General features: G+C 37.5%; 1 protein-coding gene across 1 annotated transcript in view; it reads right to left on the bottom strand.

Moving 5' to 3' along the window:
* Positions 1-12,796, bottom strand: part of LOC118224250 (ephrin type-A receptor 6-like) — a 174,690-nt gene extending 161,894 nt beyond the window's left edge. The window contains exon 1 of the mRNA XM_035411571.1: positions 12,028-12,796. Coding sequence (XP_035267462.1) covers positions 12,028-12,148 — 121 coding nt within the window. The 5' untranslated portion in view covers positions 12,149-12,796. The remainder of the gene's footprint in view (positions 1-12,027) is intronic.
* Between the last annotated feature and the right edge of the window lie 13,888 nt (positions 12,797-26,684).

The following is a 26,684-nucleotide window of genomic DNA, read 5'->3' on the forward strand; positions in this document are numbered from 1 at the left end:
TTATCTCCACTCAGATGTGTACAAGCAGTTTTTTTTTTGATGCTCATGAAATTTATTTCCTTTTTCACTATTCTGTAAAAGAGCTTTGATGATACTGCATTATAACTAGTTTCTGCCTCTCTTACACCCACAACCCTCATCAGAGCACATTTTCATCTCACAGCCTCACAGCCATTGTTTCCTGCTAGATCCTGTTGCATGCATTCAACTTAGGACTTAAGGACTTTTAATTAGGCTAGCTTTTATTCACTTCTGTCTAAAGCTGTTCATAAATCACCATCCATACTGAGTATAAAATAATGCAAAGGGCTTTTTATAAACTCAAACACTGTAAAGAGTAAAATGTGCTCAACATTAATGCCAACATTGTAGAGGAGATTACAATTGCATATTATAGGATTATAATACTCAATTGTGTGTGTGTGTGCAGGTGTGCGCATGCGTGTGTTTGTATGTGTGTGCATGTGTGTACGTGTGTGTGTATGTTTGTGTGCATGTACACATCTGTATAGGTGTGCATCTGTATGTACATGTGTTTGTCTGTGCATGTGTGAGAGAGAGAGAGAGAGAGAGTGAGAGAGGGTGAGAAACTGCAGTCCATGGCAGGAGACCGCAAACTGATTTATCATTTCCCACAACATGGCAAGTGAAAATTAATCTGTTTATCCATGCAATGAATATTTGATCACTGTAGCGCAAACAGAACTGATGGGATATCTTTCAAGAGTCCTGCAAAGACATACTAATTAAGAATTGGCAGTGACATGCCCATTCATTTAGCTCCTAACATAAATTGTACACACAGGGAAATGTTTGATATTATTCACTACTTGACTTTATCATACAGTACTACAAATGTTGATTTACTGTATGAGGGTTGTGTGACATATGTGCAATATCAGAAGAAGAAGCAAAGAAGAAAAAATGTGTAATTACATTTATACATCATCTTTCATATCTGCAAAGGATCTCTTGCCCATAACCGGAATAAGCACCAATATTTGGATTCACAGTTGGGTGCTCGACAAGTTTCATACTTGTTTTAGTTTTGCACCATAGCACTTATAATCTGCCCACTGAAGTTGTGAGCAGTGCTGCTATGCTGATTTCAATACCTAAGGTCAAACTGTTGGCCAAAGAGACATGGTTTTGTGTGACAAATGAATCAAGAAGGGAACACAAATATGTAGTAAAAAAAGCTAAAATGGCAGGTCCAAAACCATTAACAATTAGCCATTTGGTTGAAAGAGGCCATGTTGGCAACATGCTGACACACTGGATGTGATTAGATGGCTCAGCTGAAAGAGACCGAGTTCAAGAATGGCCGAGATGGCAAGAACACCCTGTCACCCCAAGTTTTCACCAAATAAAATGCAGAACAACACCTTTTTCCAAAGACGGCAAAGCTGACACACTAAAACAGCACTGTGGGCATACTTTCAACCCCTGGTCTAGCCCCCTACTGGCTCACCAGCACCGACTCCATCTTAGAGGTCCCCAGTCCCTGTTCATAGCCTAGCTAGACTGCAACAGTTGTTGGGGGAGAGACAAAAAACAAAGAATGGTTTGGCAGCAGTAGGCATAGAAAAAAGAGATACTTTAGAAGTAACACTCAAAGAAGTAAAAAACATTTTAGAAGTTGCCATGGATAAGAACGCTTGCAAAACAAACTTTCATCCTGTCCACAGCAACTATGAAAAGACATACCCGTTCGGCTCATTAGAAGACATAAAGACCATCCCACACATCTTCTACTGGATTAGTGCATTTCATGAGTTTATGCGTAATAATCACCACCATTCCTGGCTGTCAGTCCACTGTGTGTCGCACTGACTAGGGCCCTTGAAACTGAAAGGTTTTGAGTCTAAATCCAGGACTACTATGCCCTTGACCGATGTAATTAATCTGAATGGCATTGGGAAGCACAATATCCAGCTGTTTAAACCGACACTGAAACAATGCAAATTGTTCTGGATAAAGGCGTCTGCCAAGAAAAACATTTACAAAACCCGCCGTTCTGTCATCAGTAAATTCATAACTGTTCATGACACACAAACTAAAACGCTGGCACAGCTCTGCAAACTACTTTGAATACAAGGATTAAAATGATATACTATATACTGTTCATGCATAGTAACCACTGTGTTAAAATGATAGGATGAAAATGAAACTTGTTTTTTCTTAATCGGTGAAGTTTACCTGCAATTCCTCTGAGCATTTTAAGGAATTATGGTTGATTTAATCTGCCTCAGCATGTCAACAACTATGGATGTTGACTTAAACTAGGATAGACTTGCTGGAGATATGAAATGAAGTGCTGTGGTTGATGGCCAGAACCAAATGGATGGCCAAAAGAAACACACATACACTTATTCACATACTATAAAGAAGCATATTTCTGCTCTGCTAATAAACTATTGACCTAAACTTTGAAAGTTTTTACTTACAAAGAACCAAATTCCGACCTACATTTATTGCTGAGCCAGCGACGGATGAAAAGGGGGGGTGACTGAAGAACATTTTCTTTTCCACCAAGACAATTCATACCATTCCTTCTCTACACCAAAAAAGAATCCAAGAGATTTTCTACAACCACACCAAACCAGGATGTCTTTTTGTGTTTTGTTGCACGGAGAGAAGACAGGCCTTCTGCTGCTGCAAGGAAAGAAGAAAGACTGGACCTCTATCACAAGCCCTCTTATGACAAACCTACGAAACTTTTTAAGTATAACAGATTTTTCGGCATCATCCTTCTAATTTGAGTTTATGGTTATGTTACAAGTGAGATCTGTCAGATGTGGCAAAAGTTGCAAGATAGCACAGACTTGGGAGTTATTTCAAAACTTAGGCATGAAAATTCTCCAGTGAATTTGACACATACATTCTGACTTGCTTAACAGTAAAAGTTAGTTTTACAGGGTTAAGCAGGAGGTTTGTTTGTAGAGAAGCTGGGCTTTTTGGGAAAAAGTACCAGTAGGGTATCCCACATTTATCATTTGTCCTTGAGTTAAACCACCACAGTAGGTAAATTGTACATAGGTGTGCTCAGAATCTACAATCATCCGTGTGTGTCTGTCTGCCTCCCATTTATTTCTGGTAGGCCACCAAACACCCCCGCTTGACCATTTCACTACTCCAGCAATTCTGTCCTAGTTCAAGTCAAAATACAGAAATGCTGAGGCAGATCACATCAACCAAAATTCCCTACAGCATGAGGGTAATTTGTAGGATCAAGACAGAACAGGCTACCTGTCATCTAAGACTTCACAATATCAGAGCCCTTGAGTCTTGCACATCATGCGTGAGACTCACAAATTAAGGACCAATCACACGCTCACATGCTCAGCTCATAAAATTTCAGCAGTTCAATCAAATCAACCGTGATGACTATTCTGCCGGTTTGATGGCAAATTCGGCTGGTTTAAATTATGACCACAGGTCACACAACCCCCCTGCCCCTGACAACAATATTATCACTGCCCACCTTTGCTATCAACAGTATCACAACACTAACATTCTCCATAGTTTATCACAATAAGAACATATGCATATTTACATGTGGCTAACCACACAGCTCAACTTGTCACTACTTTGCTCACAGCGTACCACCAGTTGTTCACAATGTATGAAGGTCAAACAGTACAATGCTGTGTATGGAAATAATTTTTGGGTAAAAAAAGATAAGAGAATGTAATTTTATGAGGAAAAGAGAACACTCCAGCGATTATTTAATAGACAGCAAAAATGACATTTAACAGTGCAAACAAACTTTTATACTTGAAATGACAGATAAAGCAATCCCCTGCATGAAATTTACATTAAATATGTGAATATTTCTGATTATAAACTGGACATCATTTATCTTTGTTTTGCTCGTAGATGAACTGAAAGTGACAACTGAATTCCTAATGCCTGAATTTGTAAAATTCACTACTGAGAAACATAAGCAGTTGAATTTTATAAGCATGGCACTACATGCAATGCAGATGTTAAGAAAAAATGTTAACACAAAATACTTTTCCCGAGAGTGCATCTAGGTCAAGGGCAGATCATTGATGAATGTGTCTTATAAATATTAAAGCTGAATCCCACTTCAATACATAACTAAAATCACACAAGCAGCATTTATTTGACTTCATTTCAATGTTTAAATAGCAGAGAAAACAACTTAAGTCATAAAAGGACACTGCCATCACTTGAGTAGCCTAGCCGGACTCAACAGCGTGATTAAATATCATATATGATATTACTTGTCAACTGTTGGTATTCCCTCTTTGATATTTTTCTACTGGAGATGAAAAAAGTGCAATCCCATTATAATCTCAATGTAAGCCTAATGAAAAGGAAAGGGATGCAATACTGCATTTTATGGAAAAGGATCCTGAAGTGAATTATATTATTGATGGTTGTTGAAGACTGCGTTGAGGATCCACTGGTCCACTGCAGGAGCAGTGTCCTCTGTCCTACACGGACCAGTTGGACACGTGGCTAGGTGTTATTCTTAAGCCATGCGATAATGCTGAGAGAACTCTGGTCCTTCCTCATAGCATAGATCTGCTAGGCTAGATTCCTCACTGAACCAGCATCTTGACCTCTGGCTTACTTCCATTGTGAGTAATGGTGTGAAGAGAGGCTTGCCTTGTGGCAAAAGTCCCAGTTTACTGGACTAAGTCTCTTGTGATGTATGGTTCATCACAAGGGGGAGGGCCTGGCTTTTTCCAGGGTCTACAGTTGTAGAGCTGAGAGCAAGCTCTTCTAATCTAAATCTAATCACCAGCTCTGACAAAAATCCTGAATGAGAATCATGTGCTGGGGCCGTATATATCCAAGTGACACAATTAATGCCTGAGTAGGAAGACAACCCACAACCAGAGATGTTGATCAGTGCCCTCACACATAGGGCTGGGCAATATGGCCAAAAAAATTATGTTCATGCACAGGCCATTGCATTTGAGACACTTGTTAAACATCATGTTTCTATAGTGCCATCTGTTTTATATGTTGTTCAATAAGCAAACTCATCTTGATCATGGTTAATATGCTTTCTTTGTACAATAGTCTGTGACTTACCATTCTATAGAAAACATATTGTTTAAACTATTCAAATAATTTGTGCTTATTTCTTTGGTGTTTTTCCTGAAATGCAAACATTTCTGGGAAATATGTTGATGTATGCTTTTATCCAATGTCAAGTGTCTATTTGTCATAACAGTTAGGTAGTTTTGGCAGTAAATATTTAAGGTCAACTAGCTAGCTGAGGAAGAGAGCAAAGGAGTACTAGCAATAACTAAGTGTATCAAAATGGCTTATAAACACAAAAGGTGGACCTCAAAAGAGAAAAAGACCAGGAGAGATACGTAGGTAGCCACGTTGCCAGAGTTGGATGGCTTTTTAAAAAGTCAATCGCCAGACCTGCAATCCAACCTTGTCAAAAAGTCTATATGATAACAAATATATCAACAACCTTCTGTCATTCGGGACATGTTTTAAAACTAAGCACTTCAACAGATGTCTCAGTCTCCAAACTTGTGATTAACTTGTGGAAGTGGTTAACTTGTGGAACACCATCCGTTAACCACTTGTGAGGTGTTGACTACTGCGGTTGATATGACATTGCCTGTCACAGTCGCAACAGAGCACTGTTTAACTGAATTAATCTTTTTTTTTTTTTTTTTTGAATTAAAATGACTCAAAACTACCTGAGGAGCAGCATCGAGCAGGAGAGACTGAATGGACTGGCTATAGGCTACTTTCTATCAAGAGCATTATCAGAATGCTCAGCATGGTTTTGTAAATGTAGACTCATTGGATGCCCTTCAAATGAATGAGTAGATACACTTCTTTTCAAGGGGACTGGTGTTGGGTTTCTGATGTTATATAGTTTCAAACGCTATAGTTTTAATTGGGCCATCGCCGCTGTCTCAACAGTTTTATTTATTTATTTATATAGCTAGCTAGCAAAGTCGCAGTGCTAAACAGTAAACATTGAAAATAAAATTTTGGATATGGATAACTGTAAACCAAATGCGTTTCTTTCTTACCGTAAGGTGATTTTTAGCTAACTAGAATGTTTAAACTTTATGTAGGTTATGGCTGTAGCAATACTTGCTACCCAGCTAGCCGGCAGACAAACTCCTAGCCCAGTGATGAGTTGATTGTGCTGAATGTACTGAAAGACTCAAATGACAAAATGAACTGAAAGATTAAATAGGTAAGAAAACTTGAAAAGTAGCTTACTGAAAGAGAAATGACTTGCCGAGTGTATAGCATAGGCCTACTAATGCCTTATGCAAGCAGCAGCGAGACAAAGAGAAACAGGAAAGACTGTATGTTCGTAAAGGTAGGGTTTAGATTTATGAAAAATAATGTCACAGGGATGTTTATAATGACGTTAATGACAACCATGATGACAACTTCAACTTTTTAAACAGTGCTATGAAGGCATATATCCCCTCATTTGGCAAAAAAGAAATTAGCATATGTGCTATTTCTCTAAATAAAACCCAATGGATTCGCTATCATATTGCTTGACCTCAGAAACAGTGATGTCCTTAACTATATAATACAAACAGATCGTAGCATTAAATGTGACTAATTTGCTATTGATATTACACAATTACATGATGTTGGACCAGCAAGCCTTTATGTCAACACTACAAATCCAAAGAAATAGAAATATATGAATATAAAATATGGATCAAATCAGAGTAGAATAAAGGTAGTTGTGGCATGATCAACAAATGAGAAATTACAGTCAAAATAAATGTATGAATATGAAAATAAATTAAATAAGTTGGATTTCCACAATAATATTTTCTTTAAAATACTTTTCCATCAAAGGGTGCACTGTAGATGTGTGCTTGAACAATGGATCATATCCAGTGAGTTAAATATATTTCTCATACAGACTTTATTCCATGCAAAAGGATTTGAGTGCCGTGCTTTTTTATGATAATGTTCTGAGAGCAATATCAATGGGAAATGGCAGAGGCTGCCTTGTCTGTTCTTAGTTGTTGAATTTTAATACCATAAAGAATATTTGTTCCATGGAAAAGATAATTACAGAAAATTAGTCGACAAACAACACAATTATGTGAAGAACAAAGAATTAATAATATTTGCCATGTTGAAAACAGTGCTTCCAGATAATTTAGCTTTAATTGGACAGCATTCCCATAACAGATATCTAATAATTAGGGTAATATAAAAATTCTCTGCCATCAAACTTAGATAGATGATGCATGGCAGCCAAAATGAAATTCTGATTTTTATCAGGGGAAAAAAAAAAAAACATTAACATGTCAGCAACAATAACTTAATAAAACAACTGACACTTTGGATATAGCAGTACAGATATTGAGAAAATTACAGTTATACAGTTGATTTAAATTTAAAAATTCTAACCTTGAAGCGCAAATGGTCAAAGATTGAGTAGGCCATAATACACAGAAGTAATGTTCTTGTTAATTGCCAGTGGGATTCTGATGTAGCCACTATACGAGTCATAGTAGTTTTTAACTTTTTTTTTGGGGGGGGGGGGGGGGGGGGGGGGGGGGGGGGTGGTGGAGGTGGGGGACTAAGCATTTCTACATGAGTTTCAAGTTTTGAGGCAGTATATCAATTACAGTATGTTTAGACGGTAAAATTATTTCACTAGTTTTTGATTCTCAAAATGTTCATAGTTCCTCCTCTCCATCCCCTCTGCAACAAAATTAATTATATTATTCAAGATGTGGTAGTTTTTATTTTTGCACTGATGGTATATCATGATCTATCGTGAAAAGTGGAATTCTGGATTACCTGCTCATACAGTGCACACAAATATTTGTAGTTACACTGGAAATAATGATGTTAACCAGCTTTCCAGTAAAAACTAGTAAGGTCTTGGTCGTTTGAATTTCAGTGTGAAACTGATTACCGAGACTCAATGAACTTGGAAAAACACTACAGGGCTAATAGTACCACTTCCTCAATTCTAATGTCACACAAATATTAGTGGTAGAAGAGCAGTGCTGTCTCCCCTCCCCAGGGATTGGAATTGAGGCTCTAGAAGGCTAGATTAAAAACGAAAAAGAATTCTCAACCTGAATTTAATGTGTAGCCTGTAAAAATATTTGATTGTACCCTTATGAAGTTGAATATACTGAACATGCATTGAAATAAGAAATAAGATAAGAAAATATATTGAAATATTTATAAATACACGGGCAAGACACAAATTATTGCTAAAGATACTATATTTAACAAACAGCTATATAAAAATAGAATAACAGTAATACATTTGCTGTGAAATATACTGTATGTCTATACAGTCAGCATATCCAATACATTGCAGAATATTCCATTTCTTTAATGTACCTTGCTTAGACACAGGCAACCAACTGATAACAAAATCCTGTTCAATCCTGTGATTAAGTAGGCAATGGCACCAGGCATCACTAGGCAGTACCTTTTCTGCACAGAGAATTATATTTCTGACATCAGACAGCCAACAGACTCGATCCAGATACTGAAGTTCCTAAGCACTCATCCCAAAGCGAAATTTGAAATCAACTCAGCATCACAAACAAGCCAAAAAACATGTCCAGGGAAAAAAAAAAAAGAGTCATTACCTGCGTAATGGTTTTGCATGGTAATTCACGCTACATACAGTAGAGAATCAGGGCAATGGTAGTGGCTGCAGACTAGTGAGATGCTACAGTGCAGTGTCATTAAGAGAACAAGGAGAGGCACATAGCCAGAAAGATCAACAACATTAAACAGTGCATAAATGGCACACATGAAGCCGTGAGCCGCTGTTTAATGGGGTATTGTTCCCATTAAAAGAAAAATATAGTGCCTTTGGCACCTCAATAGTGTGACAGAGTGAAACCAATACGATAACGGATGGCTTCCTGGATATGGTGCCAATATCCAGGAAGCCACCCCTTATTGCATTGTATTAGCATACAGTACAGCAAGAATGTCAAGCTTTAGTCAGAGAGGACTGAAGACTGCAGGTTTATTTGTGACTATATTACTATAAGCTGCCAACTTAGCCTTGGAAACAAGCTGTGTGGATTCTTTCTGCCATTTGTGACTTTGTGAAAAACAGAAACTGCACCTCTCTTGGATTGGAGTTTGAAATATCTGTTATACTGAATGAGGTTAAGGTAAATAAATAAGAGCAGTGGGTAGCATTGTCGCCACACAGCAAGAAGGTTGTGGGTTCGAATCTCGGATTGGGGCCTTTCTGTGTGGAGTTTGAATGTTCTCACCGTGTCCACGTGGGTTTCGTCCAGGTACCCCAGTTTCCTCCCACAGTCCAAAGACATGCAAGTAGGCTAATTGAAGACTCTAAATTGCCCATAGGTATGATTGTGTGAGTGAATGGTGTGTGTGCCCTGTGATAGACTGGCGGCCTGTCCAGGGAGTATTCCTGCCTCTCGGCTAATGCATGCTGGGATTGGCTCCAGCACCCCCCGCGACCCTGCTCAGGATAAGCGGGTTTAGATAATGGATGGATGGATGGATGGATGGATGGATGGATGGATGGATGGATAAATAAATAAATAAATAAATAAATCTCTCTGGGGGTTCCACAGCCTGGATGTTAAATGAGTGGTGATTTGATTCTGGTACATGTCAGGCAGTCACTGTTTAAGCAGGTTTTCCTGCCTAACACACTCCAGAACTGGCTAGGTCAGGTCGCTATAGGTTGTGCCTCAATGTCTGCTGAACAATACCCCACTGAAAACACCACTGGCTCGTAGAACATTTTAACCCTACCCCCTCAGATAGGACAATGGCCTGAATTTAGGATGCTCACCTAATGATTCACCTAATTTAATGATTCAAATCCAAAGCTGGGTGATACAGGATCCGTCTACTCCAACTAGTATGAAAAGCATGTGTCTGGGTTAGCTGATTAGAAGACCTAATCTATTATATCTTTAATGAATGAATTTATTTATTTTTTATTTGACAATTTAAAATGAGATTTAAGACTGCATAGCAAAAATTAATCATTTAAAAAATATAGAGAATAGAAACACAAGAAAGCCAGTGGGCTTATTTCCATTGTAGTCCCATCCAATACAATACAGTTAATGTGATATAAACAGATATGACAGAAGAATACATTATTCAACAATAATATGCTCTAATATATTGTCCTTTGTAGACCAAAGTTCTCTTTCCCCCATCCCCACAATATTTCCAACTTTCTTTCTGTATGCTCACATGGGAGACACAAGGGAAGATTGGATGGTTTTGTGGTATTTGGTGCTGAGGAGATATTATAATTAGTGACTGACTGGTCACTGCTGCATAGCAATGTGACAGCTCTACAGAGCACTTCACCAAATGTGGGAGTTTATGTCAGATTAAATTGCTGTTCATTTTTGGCAAATGTTCATTCAAGGCACTTGTATTATGTAAAGATTGAAATACTTAAACCATTTTTTTCCGGGTCTCAAGCTAGTTGCAAGACAGAATTACTCTATCAACAAATCAAACAAGGCTGCAAAGGCCTGGTCATTATGATATTAACAGATTTCAGACAGGAAGACAGAATAGGGGGGTCACCTCCCTTCGCTCAAATTTTACTATTACCAGAGGAAGAGGGGGTTAAACACTGGCTGAGCATTTGCTACAATATTTATTGACATATTTTCAACATATTATCTGTTTCAAATTAAGAGGTCACAAAAATTCTTGAATAAATAGAACATAAAAATTTAGTACAAAGTGAAAAACCCCTAAAACAATTTGCGGAGAAATGAGCACATTATGCACACAACGCACACACACACGCACACACGCACACTCACACACACACAGGGCATTGTGTGTTTGGGGAAAAACCATACCAGCAGTATTGAAGTAAATGTTATGATTCCGGCATGATTCCTGTGTATATCTATAAAATCAATAAGGATACTTAGAACCATGACTCAGTGCACAAAGTTGCATTCCTAATAATAATAATAATAATAATAATAATAATACATTTGTGGTTGTATTTATATGATTTTTATAAAAATTAGCATTTGTTTCCTCATTAAGATCCAAACCGTATCATTCTACAGTTCTCTTACTGCGGACGTGGATGCAATAGAAGGACAGCCTGCAATGCATGTGTACATCTGAATTAATTCAACTTTTTATTTCATTTTTATTTAACCCAGATATGCAAGAGTGACTGTCGGGTTTTCAGTTATGCAGACAATGTAAGAGCGTTCTCTTTCAACTGTAGGACTTTAATTTATTTTTATAAGAATTATAACAATTATGCAAGAGCGCACCACACATGTAGTAAAGTAAAATAACAGTTAATAACGCTCTAATGTACCTGATATGGTTTGTTATGCCGCTTTTATGTTTTAATTTGCAATCAGTATTTCAAACTCAGTACACTGACTACGCATGTTGATCACTGCTATTCCCTCGCAGCGTAAAGTATTACGCTTATTCAGCATGAAGCATACGAATGACTGGATTGATTTGGAAGAACTATATACTTCTAAAGGACTACACCATGATCAGTAATGTGTGTTTAATTGCCTTTATTGTGATCTGTCATGTGCGTAGGCTACAAAAATTCAGATTTTAGGCACATGACAACGAAAAATTGCACCGAACGCGCAGTTATGCACCACTACGGTGAATAGTTAGGGAAAGGAAACGGTTCCGTAAGAAAGACGCGTCCTCAAACGATCGACTGACATTTGATTTGGAGACCGTTCACGCGTGCTTCGATCAGGTTCAAAAAGGAGTTTACACAGGCCATAAGTTAATAAAAAGATGAAGATGTACTGCAGACAATGAACACGCGTCCAATGTATTCAGATACGTTTATCGGACAATTAACATACTGTAGTAACATTTTTCACTGCATGATTAGAGAAAATTCCAAACACCACATTATACTTGTAGCCCGTCGTAAGGCTGTGTTTATTTTTTTACCGATAAAATACTACGGGACATCTTCAGAAGAAAATAAAATGTTTCACAAGCAACATTCACATGCAAATAATATTACCCTACCTTGATTGCTGTGACTTGAATCCGTGAAGAGCACCCTCAGTAGCACAAAAATAAGACAGAATTTTACTTCAAAACCCATCTCTAAAACATCCACAGGGCTGCCCTGTAATCCTCCGGCCATCAAAAGAAGCAGTATCCACGTGTATTTCTTCAAACTAAGGTTTTAAATCCGTCGGAATATTACAAAAAACCGCAGGTGAATACTCTGTACCTTGCCATCCCAGTCAGCAACAACGGGCTTTTCTCACAAAGTGAGTGTTGAGGATACCATCGTTCGCGTGATGTGATTTAATGGCAAATTAAGTAGAGTCGCTTGTGTTCGATTAAAATGAGCCGAAAACAACCACCGATTTAATCCCCCAAAATACTGAAAGGAAAATGGTGTTTACTAGCCTACCGCTTTAAGATCTTCGACGATAAGACTAAGTGAAACTTGTGGTTGTTCACTTATCTGTTCATTTATTCCTGATTGCTATATTGTTCCTTATCACTCCATGCCTGTTTGCCATTGATGATCAGGTGCATGCCTGGGTTCCCGGTTTTTGTTTCAGCACAGGCGTATTGGATGCAGCTGCGCGGGATGCCTCCAAGTTCCGAACTGTAGCGATGTGTTGCGGTCGCGGTCACCTTTACTGCATGTGGAGCTCGGCGCAAGTCATCCCAACTGAGATAGCAAAGCCGACTGGAGCTTCAGCGATACAGCAGCGCCAACAGTTTCAGAGCACTCTACTGATAGCTCGGCACTAGAGGGGGTTAGCTGACTACAGTCTTCCGATTCGACGACAGAGATTTTCTAAATCTTGAAGGCTGTCGCCACGTTAATGCATTCTTCCACGTTTTGCAGAATAGCCTATAGGCTGTACATCAAAGAACGCGTGTAATGGAGCATTCCCGTTCATTTTTACTTTCATGGAGTAGGCTGCTTATGTTTTTAAAAAAATGCAAAAACCTACAGTATATGCACGTGGGTCTATTGCACACACGTATAGTAACATTATGTTAGTTACTATATTTAGAAATTAACGTGTGCAGTAGTGACAGGTATGTTTTACACGTGTCAAGTGTATCAAGTATTAAGTAGGCCCATCAAAAGTAGCCTGAACAGTAGAAAATGCTTAATTGTTTATAAATTGATATCTCTATTAAACTAACTGGACATCAGGTCCTATACAATCGGGTAAAATCAGTAAATCATTACGTTTCTTGGCTTTAAACGAACCTCATCGGAGGTAATTAATACAAAGACAGTGTAGCTATATGGTAGACTATTTATAATTTTATTAACAGAGCTATGCTACATCACAAAGTTCATGTTGGAATACATTACTATTTAAGTAGACGTAAGACTAACGAATTAACATAGCATTATAACAATTGTTGAGAAACACATATTTATAATTTTGAAGGTAGGCTAGCTATTCACAGAATTCTACGTTTTCTGTACACAATTAAATATAACAATAAGTTCGGGTACGAAGTGGGTGAAACTAACTCTTTATAAATGTAATACATAAAATCGCATTTATAAATCAATGGCGATCTTATAATTCACTTATACTGATAAGCTTAGCACACAGTCGTATCTCCAACGTATATATTGATACTCGAGCCAACATATTGTGTCAGCTAAGAATTAGAAAGGATGCTCGCAGCTTCGGAGGGCTTCTTCAAGAGAGCAAGCCGTTGAGTAAAGCATTGCTCTGACCTTTAATGAACTTGAGCCAACTCAACAGAACGGTGGGTAATGAAAGCCCTCCGCCCTCAGTACTGTAAACCACCATCAGCTAGACGTGCTGAGGTGAAAGTTAATCGTGTTCAGGGGACAGCTGCTGCTAGCTAATGCCCTGCTGAGTTAACACTACATGTAAGAAATAGATTAAACAATGACTTATGGCAATCAACATCTGCAAGCTGCTGGTTAAAGCACTAATTCAGACTCACCAGATATTTGGCTCCTGTATTCCTTCGATCTTCTCTGGTCTTTTTTTAATCCCTAGGTTTGTAACTATTGGTGCTGTCAGTATTGAAATAGCTACATGGTAGAGGATTACCTGAGTTGTTTTGTGGGTATGCTACCCTGCTGAAAATTCCAGCTAAGACCAACTGGTATTCTAAGCAGGTTTAAGATAGTTTAAACTGTGTTTTGATATGTCTTGCTGGTCATAGCTGGCCTGTGGCTGGTTAAAGCAGGTCTCTATCTGGACAAAGCTGGTTAAGCTGGTAAAGTAAGCTGGTGATCAACTGGTAGACTTGCTGATATAGGCAGGTCATCTGTTAAACAGCTGGTTGACTGTCTAAAAGTGTCAAAAACACAGCCTAAACCAGCCTGACCAGCTGCTGGTTTAAGATTAAATTTTCAGCAGGGTACTTTTTTTAACGAGTAAAAGAAAATTCAGCACAGTTTATGGTCATTTATGTTTCTGTTTTGCTTGTGGATACAGTGCATGCTCTTTAGAAAATGATGACACAGATAATTAGTCACTTTTAGGATGCTAAATAAGGGTTCAGAAATCCTAAAGTGGTGGCAACTAAACTGCAACCAATTTAAGGGTTTTTAAAACATAGGAAGTTTTTAATTCATCATTTTCTCAGTTACATGAAACATCTCTATGGCTTATTAAAATACCAATGGAATATTGCCATGTCAGAGATGGATGTATTGTAAGAGTATTTAATGATTTTCATTTTTAAAAAGTTATTGATATTTTTCAAAGCACTTCACTGGACATTCACTGGACCAGTAGTGAATTGCCCAGCATGGAAAATCCACCAAATAACTGTGCTGGATATTTAAATTGAGCTGAATTACAGTATTTATAAAAAATAAAAATAAAAACAGTGGTCAGCAACACTGTTTGATTAAAAGAGTTCCCTTCAAAATAGCACACGTGTGAAGATGAAAGGTCTCACTCAGTTTACATGAAAATACCATATGAAAAAAAAAAACATTAGACAATTTAAGTTTAAAAATGGCTCAGTTGTTTCGAAGCATTGCAAGGGCGTCATGAGGGTTTCTACCGGTATCTTAAAATTTGGCTCTGTACACCAAAATCAGTGATGCATGAAACTGTTGGGTTCAAAAAATTGAAACACAAGCACAGCTGACACCATTTATAACTTTTGAAACTCCACTTTTTGTGTCTCAGAGGCTTTTCTGGTCACAGATGTTTCAACACTCTTTCTTTTAACAGTGTATAGTTTGCAGTTCCATAACACTATGTTGGCCCTTGCTCACATTTTGTCTTGTCTACCTATTCTTAGCATCTATCTTTAGAAACCTCTGAAAACTGTTTTGGATACCAGCATCTGCTAAGTGATTGTAATTTAGTGTAATCAGAGGAGATTCTACATCCATTACGGTACAAAGCGGCACAGATCAAAGACAGCCTCTCTTTGCTCTCTTGAGCCTCTCGCAAGACTTACTGTTTGACAGAAGACAACATTCATTATCTTCAACTTGAGTGCAAAGAATGGTCTGTAAGGAATTGTTGATACCACAACAGATAAAACAGAACCCTTTATTAAAATAAGGCCCTGTATTCCTTCCTAAGAGTTGCCATTATAATGGGTAGAAATGCACTGCGAGAAAACTGAGTGGGAATCACACGGATAAAAGGCACCTCCAATGCAGCACACCTTCTATGGTACCGAACTAGGCAGACAGGGAGCACTTCAGGTTCAGCAGGTTCGTTATAACTATATTATCATAACATTGACATGGTATATTTGATGGGAGGCTTTCTTAGGCTGATGCATGTACAGTGATACAGATGTTCTGGCACCTCACAATAAGCTTGATTTAATGTAATTCCAACAGAGGTCACGTGCGTTTAACAGGGATGCGCTCTATAAGAGTTGGTTTAACACTGAACGTTTTACTGTGTCTCTATTAGCATCTCAGGCTTGGCTCCTTGAATGTTTCATTCACAGGGGGTAGAGGGGCAGCGGTATGCACTTATTTGCTTATGCTTATTGTACGTTGCTTTGGATAAAAGCGTCTGCAAAATAAATGTAATGTAATCCATATGTTCATTGTATTGGATACCTTGCTGTGCAAACTGCTCTAAAATTTGTCAACATTGGAAAGTATGGTGTTTGACAAAGCCAACTGTGTTTTGGTTTCAGAGACATGCTATGAATTTATGTCATAAGAAGACATCACAACAGGTATTTTCTGATAAAAATTATTGATTCTATTAGGCTTCTGAGACTAATAATTTGTAACGTTGAGTCAGTCTTTATGGATAGATTCAGGAATAATCTAGATGTCTTCCAAATGCAATAAGAATACCAAATTGTATATATATTTTTTCCCTCTGATGAAAGTTTTCATACAAAACATTTCTAAAACATACTCACATTTGCATAGTCATAACAACATCTGAAATTTCTTACTTGAATGTGGAATGAAGTAGGGCTATGTTAAACAGTGAATCAATCATTCCTGAGATGATTCATGAGATTCGTAATAACAATAACAGTTGTTTAGAAAAATTCAGCTCCTCATTTTAAATCATGAAAATATTTACATACACCCAGCATACATGTGATTTAATGTGACCATTTAAAACCGCAATTTGTTATATGCACAATATATGTGTGTGTTCTCAAGTGACCAGTCTCAAATGTAGCGACATGTTCATTGTGTATTGCAATGTATGATTAGCCTTAATGGTGTTCATTGTGCCTGCTTCCCTTACAAAAGTGATTCAGTTCTTGTGATAAATATAAGTCCCCATTAAGGGTAGACTAATTCTGACATGTTTGACTTCCCCTGCGGATTACACAAAAGCTACCTGTAGTCATAATAACACATGCAGTGAGAAGAAAAAATGCTCTTAGTATAAATATCTGCAAATGACCTTGGTGGTTAAACTTCATGCAGCATAATTGTGAAGAATCTTGAATAATGACAAAATAATATGTACAGTGATCAACAATAAGGATTTAAGCAGAATTTTGGAAAACGGAATGACAGTTACTCAGATTTATTCTGGTAGAACAATGAGACATAAGAATATGTTCATTTCTTAGCCTTGGACTTACAGCAAAAGTGAGACTTTTTTTGTGTATTCCTCAGATTGTTATTTTAACTCAATTTGTATTTTTATATATTGATACAAAACATTTTATTTTAAAAACCTGCAAGTAGAATGCAACAGGGATGTACAGTTCTTCCATTTTCCATATAATAATGAAAAAAAGAATACCTTTCTAGAATGTGAAAGTGTTTTCATGAAGACAATTATTAATTTATACCACCAAAAAATGTGAAGTACACATACCTCCTGGATGATTCATAGCAGTCAATCTGTACTGTGACATTCAACCCACAGTTGAGAACGAGGGGGGTAATAAAATGGCAGGATTGTGAATTTGACCAGGACACACCCCCTAATAATTTGCAACATGTACAGTACTTTCCAACCCTTGCATCAGTTATCCTCAGTCATTTGGCAGGAAAATCCTACAGTGATAATTACATTTTGGATACAGCAATTCAAAGTTTGAAGAAATACCTATGCATGGTATTGCCAGAAATGTGAAAGAATTTAGAAGTGTTAATTAGTTGTTTTTTTTCATCCACACATGAACATATTCTGTGCTATTTAAACTCTAACAGACTTTTGGCTATATGAGTCCAAATTATCTAAAAATGTACAGTTAGAGGAAATGCACTCTACCAAAGTTGATGTAACACTAAGAAGACAAATTTGACTAAAATGAAGAAGGTAAAGGTGGCTGCTATTTAATTCCATGGTTTGCAAGGTAAGCTGGGTGCACTAGCACTGTAACTGCTGAAACCTGTGAAAATGCATAAGAAATTAAGGGGACAGGCTATATAAGGTGCTTCAATGGCATGTTCTCTGGGGGGAAAAAATTATATCTATATTTAAATGTGGTCATTCTCTTCGATTTCAGTCAACTGTTTCTCTACTTTCCCCCCTTTGACATGCAGGTCTACTCACACATGTCAGCCTGCCTTGTGACATCTCATCATAGATGAACAGCTGACACCTGAATCTGGCCAAGACTGAATTGTTCTACATCCCTACCAAGTCTGCTATTCTCCAGGACCTCTCCATCACCCTGGGCAACGCTATAGTGAAACGCTACTCAACTGCAGCTCCTGCTGGCCGCAGTGTCTGTAGTATTTGGTCCAACTATGCACTACACCACCTGACTTTCCTAATCAGCTTACTTCACGATGATGTCGGTTGCTGAGCTGAAATAGGAGCGAAAACCTTCCTTTTAAACTGATCACTGGTCTCAACCAGTTTTCATTCATACTCATTTACAAGTGTGCCACTGATCTGAATAACACATTGGCAGGTAAACACACAGCTTCTGTCCAGGCAGATTAAATGATAAATTCAATATAGTTTTAAACTTAAACCAATTTTAATCACTAAGTACATGTAACTAAAAATTCACTCTGTTAACTACCACATTCAGCGCAACCTTTAAGAAAGGCTACAAAACCTGCACTTAAAAATTGTTAAAAAATGTTAAAAATAGACTATTGCAGTTCCCTCCTTGCAAGCCTGCCAGCCTCCCAGTGGTGGAACAAACTCCCCATTCCTCTATGAACCACTCAGTCAATGCACATTTTCCATGGTGGTGGAAGACGCATCTCTTCAGACTGTACCTGGACTAACTATCACTCTCTGCAGGGCACTCCCAATCTAGGATTGCTCTTATGACTTGTATCCTTCTAACTTTTCCCTCTAGCACTTTCATGGTACACTTGTATCTCCATCCAGCACTTATATTGCACTTGTATCAGCATGTTGATGTTGTAGCTTGTTGTCATGCCTCCTAGTTGGACTTTACTTTCTGACGTAGTCTATGCTTACTGTGTGAACTGGACTTAAGGTGTTTAAGGCTATGAATATCTGTTAATAATGAGTATTGTACCTTATCGGATTTGTTCCAATTATTTTTTTCCACCGTGAATAGGGGAAAAATTGTTAAATATAATGTTGAGGCACATTGACATAATGTTTTAACGCAAAACCTAATGACGGCGCTATGGATGAGCAAAAACCAATTCATAAATAGGCTGTAATCAGTGCAAATTAGAAGTCCCAACCCAACCTGAGCCCGTTTGAAATTCAGTATCGACATTGGGTTACCTTTGTTGATTCACTAGTGAAAGAAAAATGGCAAATTTTCATTCTGGTTCGCGTGATGTAAGGAGTTCGTAATAAGTATGAATTTTCTGGTGCTGGGAGTTCATGAAATAGATATGAATGGGTTGTAAGACCAATTAGAAATTTGTGGAGAGGACAAAAATTCCAATATATAAATGTGCAAAGCTCATACACACATACCAAAAAATACTGTATTTGCTGCCAATGGCCTATCTACAAACTGTTAACTCTGGGGTGGCACATACTTTTGTAAATAAGTAATGCAAGCCTTTCATTGTTAAAAAAAAAATCTTTGAATAAAAATATTTTTAGCACCATAAATTTTGGAGGGAGGAAAAAGCATATCAAAGCATTAAAATTTCAAGGCATAACAGGGCAAAATATGAAAAATTTCAAGGAGGTGAATAACTTTTGAACTGTGTGTGTGTGTGTGTGTGTGCCCAATTCATAAATGTTACTCTATAAATATCTAGACCTGGGCTTGCAAAATGTGTCCACCAAACCTCATGTCTACTGGATTTTGTCAAACCAAACTTTTATCTGATAGATCAACTGATACCACTTCCCCCACCCCAAGTATCTGAAATGTGTTCTGCAATTTATTACAGGGCACCTTGCCTAAGAAATTGATACGTTCTTGTATTCCTTTTTGTAGGCTCCTCACAATCACATTGATCTGGAAATCACTAGAAGAACTGGCTTCCGTTGAGCAGACTAACAGAAACAGGCATCTGTGTAGCAGGCTGCAGTGACTCCAGTGACATTTCTCTACGCTCTTGAAGCCCTTGCCCAGATCTCATCGATGTGTTCCTTACAATAAGAAGAAACGGCACAGCAATGTTTCATATGCGGTGATGAACTCTGAGTTGTGTTCTGGGTTCAAAGATCGATTTGCCTCAGAGAAATCTGAAATACTGTGATAGCATTAAATAACGGTTCAATGATAAAAAAGATTTATCTACAGGAATCGGCCGTGCCAGTTTTTTTTTTTTTTTGGTTGAACCAGAACACACTTAAACTCCCTTCAGTCAAGTATTCCCTTCCAACTGAAATGTGATTGGAAGATTCGCCCAAGATTCATCCATCAATCTTCAGAGATGCTTACAATCAATAACAGGGCATCACTTTATGTTGTCCTCCCTCCAATGATTGGGGATGTCTTCTTGAACCACCAGTCAACCTTTTGATCAAGCAGCATAAACCTTGCTCAAAGACATTTTTCTTTATTTGTAAAGCGAAATTTAAACTATATTTTTACTGACAAACACACCATTGACTTGTGCTGCTATTATTGTTTTCACAAATAACTTAATAATAATAATAATAATAATAATAATAATAATAATAATAATAATAATATCCAATAATAACCAATAATAATAAATAACCAAATTGTTAGGAACACTTCAGTAATTTAAGAATCTTGTTTTTGATGCTTTGATGCCTTCATTGAATAGAAGAGGGACAGCATCGCTCTAGCGAGTTAAAGGTTTCCTGTGCCACTGTGTATTTTTTTTTTTTAAATTGCCATCTCTGTCACATCAACTTTTCCACTCTGTTGGGAGTGAGACTTCAGTGCTCATTTATAATAAAAAAGTCAAGTTAAAAATATCACTTGTCTCCCTGCTGTAAGACGTTGTTGAAGTACCACTTGTCTGCATCATTCAAAGAGACCAATTCCTCGCTGTAAACATTTTAATGCAAATCGTGTGCAGACGCGTATGAATTCAGAGGATTACCATTTAGACAGTCTGCATAAAAACACCTAATTGATATTAATTGCAAAGACTGCTTTGACTCGGCTCAACAGATATTGAACTAGCCTAGAAGACCACTGAGCTTGTGCTAAGAGATTCAAACGTTCTGTGCTCAACAGCGCCCTGACTGAATAGCAACACAGACTGTGGGCATTGCCATTTCCAGGGAGAGAAATGGCACAGATCAGCATATAAAAAAGTAATATGAGAAATTGTTGCCCTGGAGAATCTCAAAAGTATTGAACCTTGAACATATTATAAAATAACCATGCTCTATGATGTCCTGGCAATCTCTGTCTTTGTGCATATTTTCTGTATCCATGCTCATCCACATTTGTTTTTACTTCTGACATGTTCTGGATGTTTCTGGGTGAGACACTCTTTACTTCGTGGGGAGTGGTGGCTGTGTATTCCATTTGTAGCTAGCTAGCTACTGCAATGGTGGAGGTGAGGAAGCACACATACAGTGAAGTGAAACGAAAAGCCAGAGGGCTCATTAAAAAAAAAACAACCTTCAGACAACCTTCAAATAGCTTTTTCTTGATGACAGCAGCTATTGAAATACAGAAATATAAAAATAAAATATGGTATGAAAACTAATAGAAAATATAAAAACACAGTTGAGTGGGTGGGGTTGAGGAAGGAGGAGGAGACTTTTAATAATGAATATCTGTTAGTGTCATCTGCATGACCTTATTCTTGCTTTGCATATATATATTTGAACTATTCAACTTAAATCAAACTATTACAGTAATTATACATTCAATATTTTGTGATAATAAGCATATCAGAAATTATTTGAATCCGTATCCATAACAAAACGTCCTGGCTTGTATTCAAAAATGTGCATATCATTCATACCCTAAAAGCAAAAAAAAAAAATAAAAATAAAAAATTAACAATAAATAAATAAATAAATAAAATAACTGACTATTAGCCTTCTAAATAGCCAATTAGTGACAGTGATAATTATGGCTACAGTATAAATGCGTAATCAATTATGCACTTAACAAAAGGGGTTTGAATTAGAAACAAAACATGACTGAGTCTCCTTTCTGATCATTTAACAGCACCAAAATACAATGCCTCTCTAAAGCCGAGAAATGAGAATTAACCATAGTCCCCGATATAATAGCATGTGCAAATGTACAAGAGAACATCTACTCCTGTAACTTCCGTGACTGTCCCGTGCGCGACTGCAATTCCGGTAGGACTGTGACAAAATACGAGTTGACCTCTTAAAATGAAATTTGGAGAGCATATTAAAAAAGCTGCATCTCTCTTCGCGGGATCCTCCCCCGTGCACTGAATATTTCACGAGAGCTGAAGCGCTCGCCACAGAGGAAACTCTCAGCGGTTCGGGATTGCGTGCAAATATTTACTTACACGTTCGGCGGACAGAACGCGCGGGGCTGCGAAGCCGCAGAGCGCTGAGTGAGTTATATAAATAATGGTAATTACTTGTGACACTGCGCTCAGCAGGGGGCTGCTGGGTACTCATATTCTCATGCTGTATTGATGCTGCTGCGCCGCGCGTTCATTTAAAGGGGAATCAAGCGGGAGGAAAGAATAGTCTAAATGCATTCGGCGGGGATTGACAAGTGTCTGTTTTGGCTGTGGGAACCGTGTTCATTCGCAGGTTGTTGGGAAGATCAAAACACAGCGATGGGCTGACATGAAGCTCATGCACAGGGAAAGCTCAGAAGGTCTGAGGGAGTTGTTCTTTTGTGCTGTACTGTGTATAGAGAATGCAGTCTGTAGCGTGAATTCCTGCAGCCTACACACCAGCTGCCGCTCCATACGATTTACTGTGACCATACTCACAGTATACTGTATATCATAAAGGGGATATTTTGGTTCTTTTCCTGACATAAATTATTTTCAACAACTGTGTTTATTGAACATGCTTAACTATTGCATGTCACAGAAAGAACATGTGTATTCATTTTTGCCATTTTGTTTTGTGTGTTTTTAATACACGTTGACATTTGTAATTCAGGCCTGTAGCAGGATATGATGGGGTAAGATTCCCCCCCCCCCCAGTTGACTGACAAATACATTGCTCCAAATTTCATTCCACATTCATTGAGTATCTCTGCTGTTCAGGAGTTTGACATTTCAACTGGCTCACCATATTTATGAGATTTATTCCACTGGGATCTTTTTTAAGGAAGAAGATCAAATTTTTTTTTGTCACAGGAAAATAGTGATTTATGTATTTGTACATGGATAGTTATTTATAAAAGGTTATACCAATTCACGGGGAGAGTAATTCATTCATTTTGAGAGAGAGAAAAGAGTTTTTTTTTAACATAAAAATGTAGCTACACCCTTCGGGGCAAGAAGTTCTGTCAAGAAGTTCTGTCATATTTTGTGTAAAAAGCCCCTGGGAGCATCTTGCCCAAAATAAATCTGCAAATTGGATTTTATAGTGGATACAGATATATCACTTAACCCTTAAGTCTTAACTCCTTTAGATAATGAATCAACACACACTCAGTGATAACGTTATGATTCATCTCTTCAATTGCTTTACTTTATCTAAACATAGCTTTATAGTAACTAGTTCAATTGCTAGCTTCCATTAGCCAGAAGTTACCATTTACCACTATCCAGCCAGCAAGCTTAGCCTGACGTGTTCTTGCTAGTTTTTAGCTTGAAATTGTGAAGTGAAATAATGAAAGCATTGGATATAATAAGGAGTACATGTCTTACATTATCATGAAAAATATAGAACTAGGGTTTTAGTGTTAGGGTGGTTGTGAGAGTAAATTCACGATGACATGCGGATATTTGAGAATGAAGTTATGATTTAGGGTTAGGATTTTGGGTAAGGGTTTAAGGGTTTAAGATTTGGGTTATGGATTAGATTTAGGGTTCAGGGTTTATTATTATTTTTTCTGTGGGGGTGGGAAAACACTCTAATATAAATGCAATACTCCATGTATATACAACTGTCCTTGCTTTAGGTCACTACATCAGATGAATTATTTTACAGTGAATATACAAAAGTAGGTCAAGATTCCGACAGGGAGGTCAGTCCTCATAAACAGCTATATAGTTGTGCCAGCTTATACACAAACATTTGAAGATGAAATTGTACGCAGCGCAGTGGGGGTTGGATTGCCCTTAGCTTAAAACAGAAGGGTAGTTTTAGCTGCCAAGTTATCTGCAGAAGATGCGTCTCCATTTGTTGATCTTCGGCTTTATCATTCAACTTCAATTACTTGATAAATATAAAATTTGCCAATTAGCTCCCTTGTTTTTTATGATTTTTTTGACATAGTTGTGACTACTTTGCCTAAACAAGCCAAATAAAGGAAGAAAAAAACTAACAAACAAAAGAAACAAAAAAAAAAAAACAAAAAAAAAACAACACTCTTTTATTGATGAAGACTCGGTCCTTGACAGATGAACTGGAAAAGGAATTTCTTTTGTGAATATCAGTTGAAATGGGAAAGAAAACATGCAAGTCAATTTGTCTGAAATAGCACCACCAGAGGTGAATGGTCATAATAGGAATAACTTAGCTGGGTTTGTATAATCATGAACATGCTCTGCTTTGCATCCAGTCTTGCCCTGTCCTTTGCACCTCCCATGTTATATCCAAGGTCTGGTATTCCAAGAGGGTGAAAAGGTTATCCCTCTCCCAATAAATTGGGTCATGAGACAGTCCCATGCATATGCAATATCCACCAGACAGCTTTGATTAGCCACCCAGCTGCAGTGTACAGCCTGTGCTACTGTATTTAGGGCCCCACCAGTGAGTGACAGTGAAATTATGTAAGTTTGGAGTGAAGAGACAAAGATGCAATGTGCTAGTTAGAATAATCAAAATAGCACCTTACAACAGCAAACACTATCCAGGCCTTCAGGATTGCCATTTTAGGAGAATGTGGAAATGTGAAAACCTGGAGAAATATGTAAAAAATGGAAACTTACTCTCAACAATAACTCATCACAGATTAAGTGTGATCAGTTACATTCTCTTATTTATATTTGTGTTTGTTTATTTGTAATTTGAGTAGAACTATTTTCTTCTTCAGTGAAGTCTCATTTATTTTCTTTCCTCCCTCCCGTAACTCTTATTCAAGCTGGAGCTTTAAGACAGAGCCGCTCCATGTTAAGTGGAAGACACAATGCAGTCGATGAAATGTTAATTTTTTCCGGCTTCCCACAGTCAGGTTAATGGAATGAAGCTTAGACAGATGCTAATATGCATTTTCTGAGCTGCGCTCCAATTAAAAATACGTGTCCCATATTTATCATTTTAACATGAAAATGGATTGCTCGACTTAGTTTAACGTCAGGTAAAAAGCACTGCCCTTTTCCCTTGGATACACTGAGCACAATGTGAGCCATTGCGCCTGTATATGATGCAGAGTCATAAATTTGTTCAGGATGACCCATTAGTAGCGATCTGGATTTATTAAAGATTGTATTACACGTTTGTTTCCCCCGCTTGCACGATAAATTACACACAAGTACTTCTCTGCACAAATAAAAAAAAAGCCATCTCAATGAAATGTGTTCAACGCTTCATTACTTACACAAGATTAATTAATATATTTTATTGTGTCATGTAGCCCTTGAATTTTGCAGATAATTCATGCAAACCAGGAAAACGGTTTTTGAAATATTTATTTTACCCTAAATTACACTATAAAATACAACCAAGACGAGGGAAAAACTGAAAAAGTCCCGTGATGGGGACTGGATTCAATATGACTACAATTTGCTGTATCTTCCATTTCTCAAAGTAGTGAGAAACACATAGAAAGTAAAGATCAGTACTAGCATCATACAAGTTGAATAGCAATAGTAAATGCTTCTTGTTTTATTAAGTCGAATACTTTCCTCTGAAAACAACCCCCATATCTAATGAAATCAAACAAATAGAAATCACATGTTACTTTAAAAAAAATATTTTTGATATACAAAGTCTCCCAGGCAGCCTTTGCTTTTAATTCATAATGGTTTTCAATGTTTTCTTTCATTTCCTTGTGATATAAATCTGTAGCATTGAATAATACACATCCGAATCTCTAATTTAATATTGGGAGTGCAGAGAGTCACAGAGCTGATAATATTGCCAGTGCAAACACTGTATATCTCATTCATCTTACATTCACAGTATCATTCTTCTTATCATTCATGTAAGGCACACATACACAAGTAGGTGGGTGACTCAATGCAGGGAGTTGTTGTTCACTGACTATGACTATGTGTGTAGTTTTAGTATACGTTATATACAAGACTTCAATGTACACAATTAACAACAAGTGCTTATTTTGTTATTGCTCAGATTACTGCAGATTATATGTCGATGGAATGGCAGTATATGGGAGGATGCTAAAGCTTGACAGGGTCCTGGAATCAGTCATCATGTGTTCTTAACTATGACTCACTTGAGTGCTAATTTGTTTTGTTTCACAGAAATATTAGTCAGGCTTGGCTATCACATTGATTTTAAAGAAGAAGAAACAAATGAATACACTGGCACAAATGCACATTTTCCTTCAGCAATTTGGAGAATGGCCCCCCGTGCAAAATTATATCTATGATGTTCATTCAGGAAACCCTGCCCTGTAATAGGAGGAACCAAATGAGCCCACTCTTATACATAGTTCAGATCATTTAGTAGCAAACACCATTGCATCATCAAATCCAAGAATAATCAATGTTTTTTAAAAAATTATTAGGCAGTAGATAAAGTCATTGAAACAATTCTGTTCTATCTGGCAAT

The sequence above is a fragment of the Anguilla anguilla genome, chromosome 3, assembly GCF_013347855.1.
Source record: "Anguilla anguilla isolate fAngAng1 chromosome 3, fAngAng1.pri, whole genome shotgun sequence".
In the NCBI taxonomy this organism is placed as follows: domain Eukaryota; kingdom Metazoa; phylum Chordata; class Actinopteri; order Anguilliformes; family Anguillidae; genus Anguilla; species Anguilla anguilla.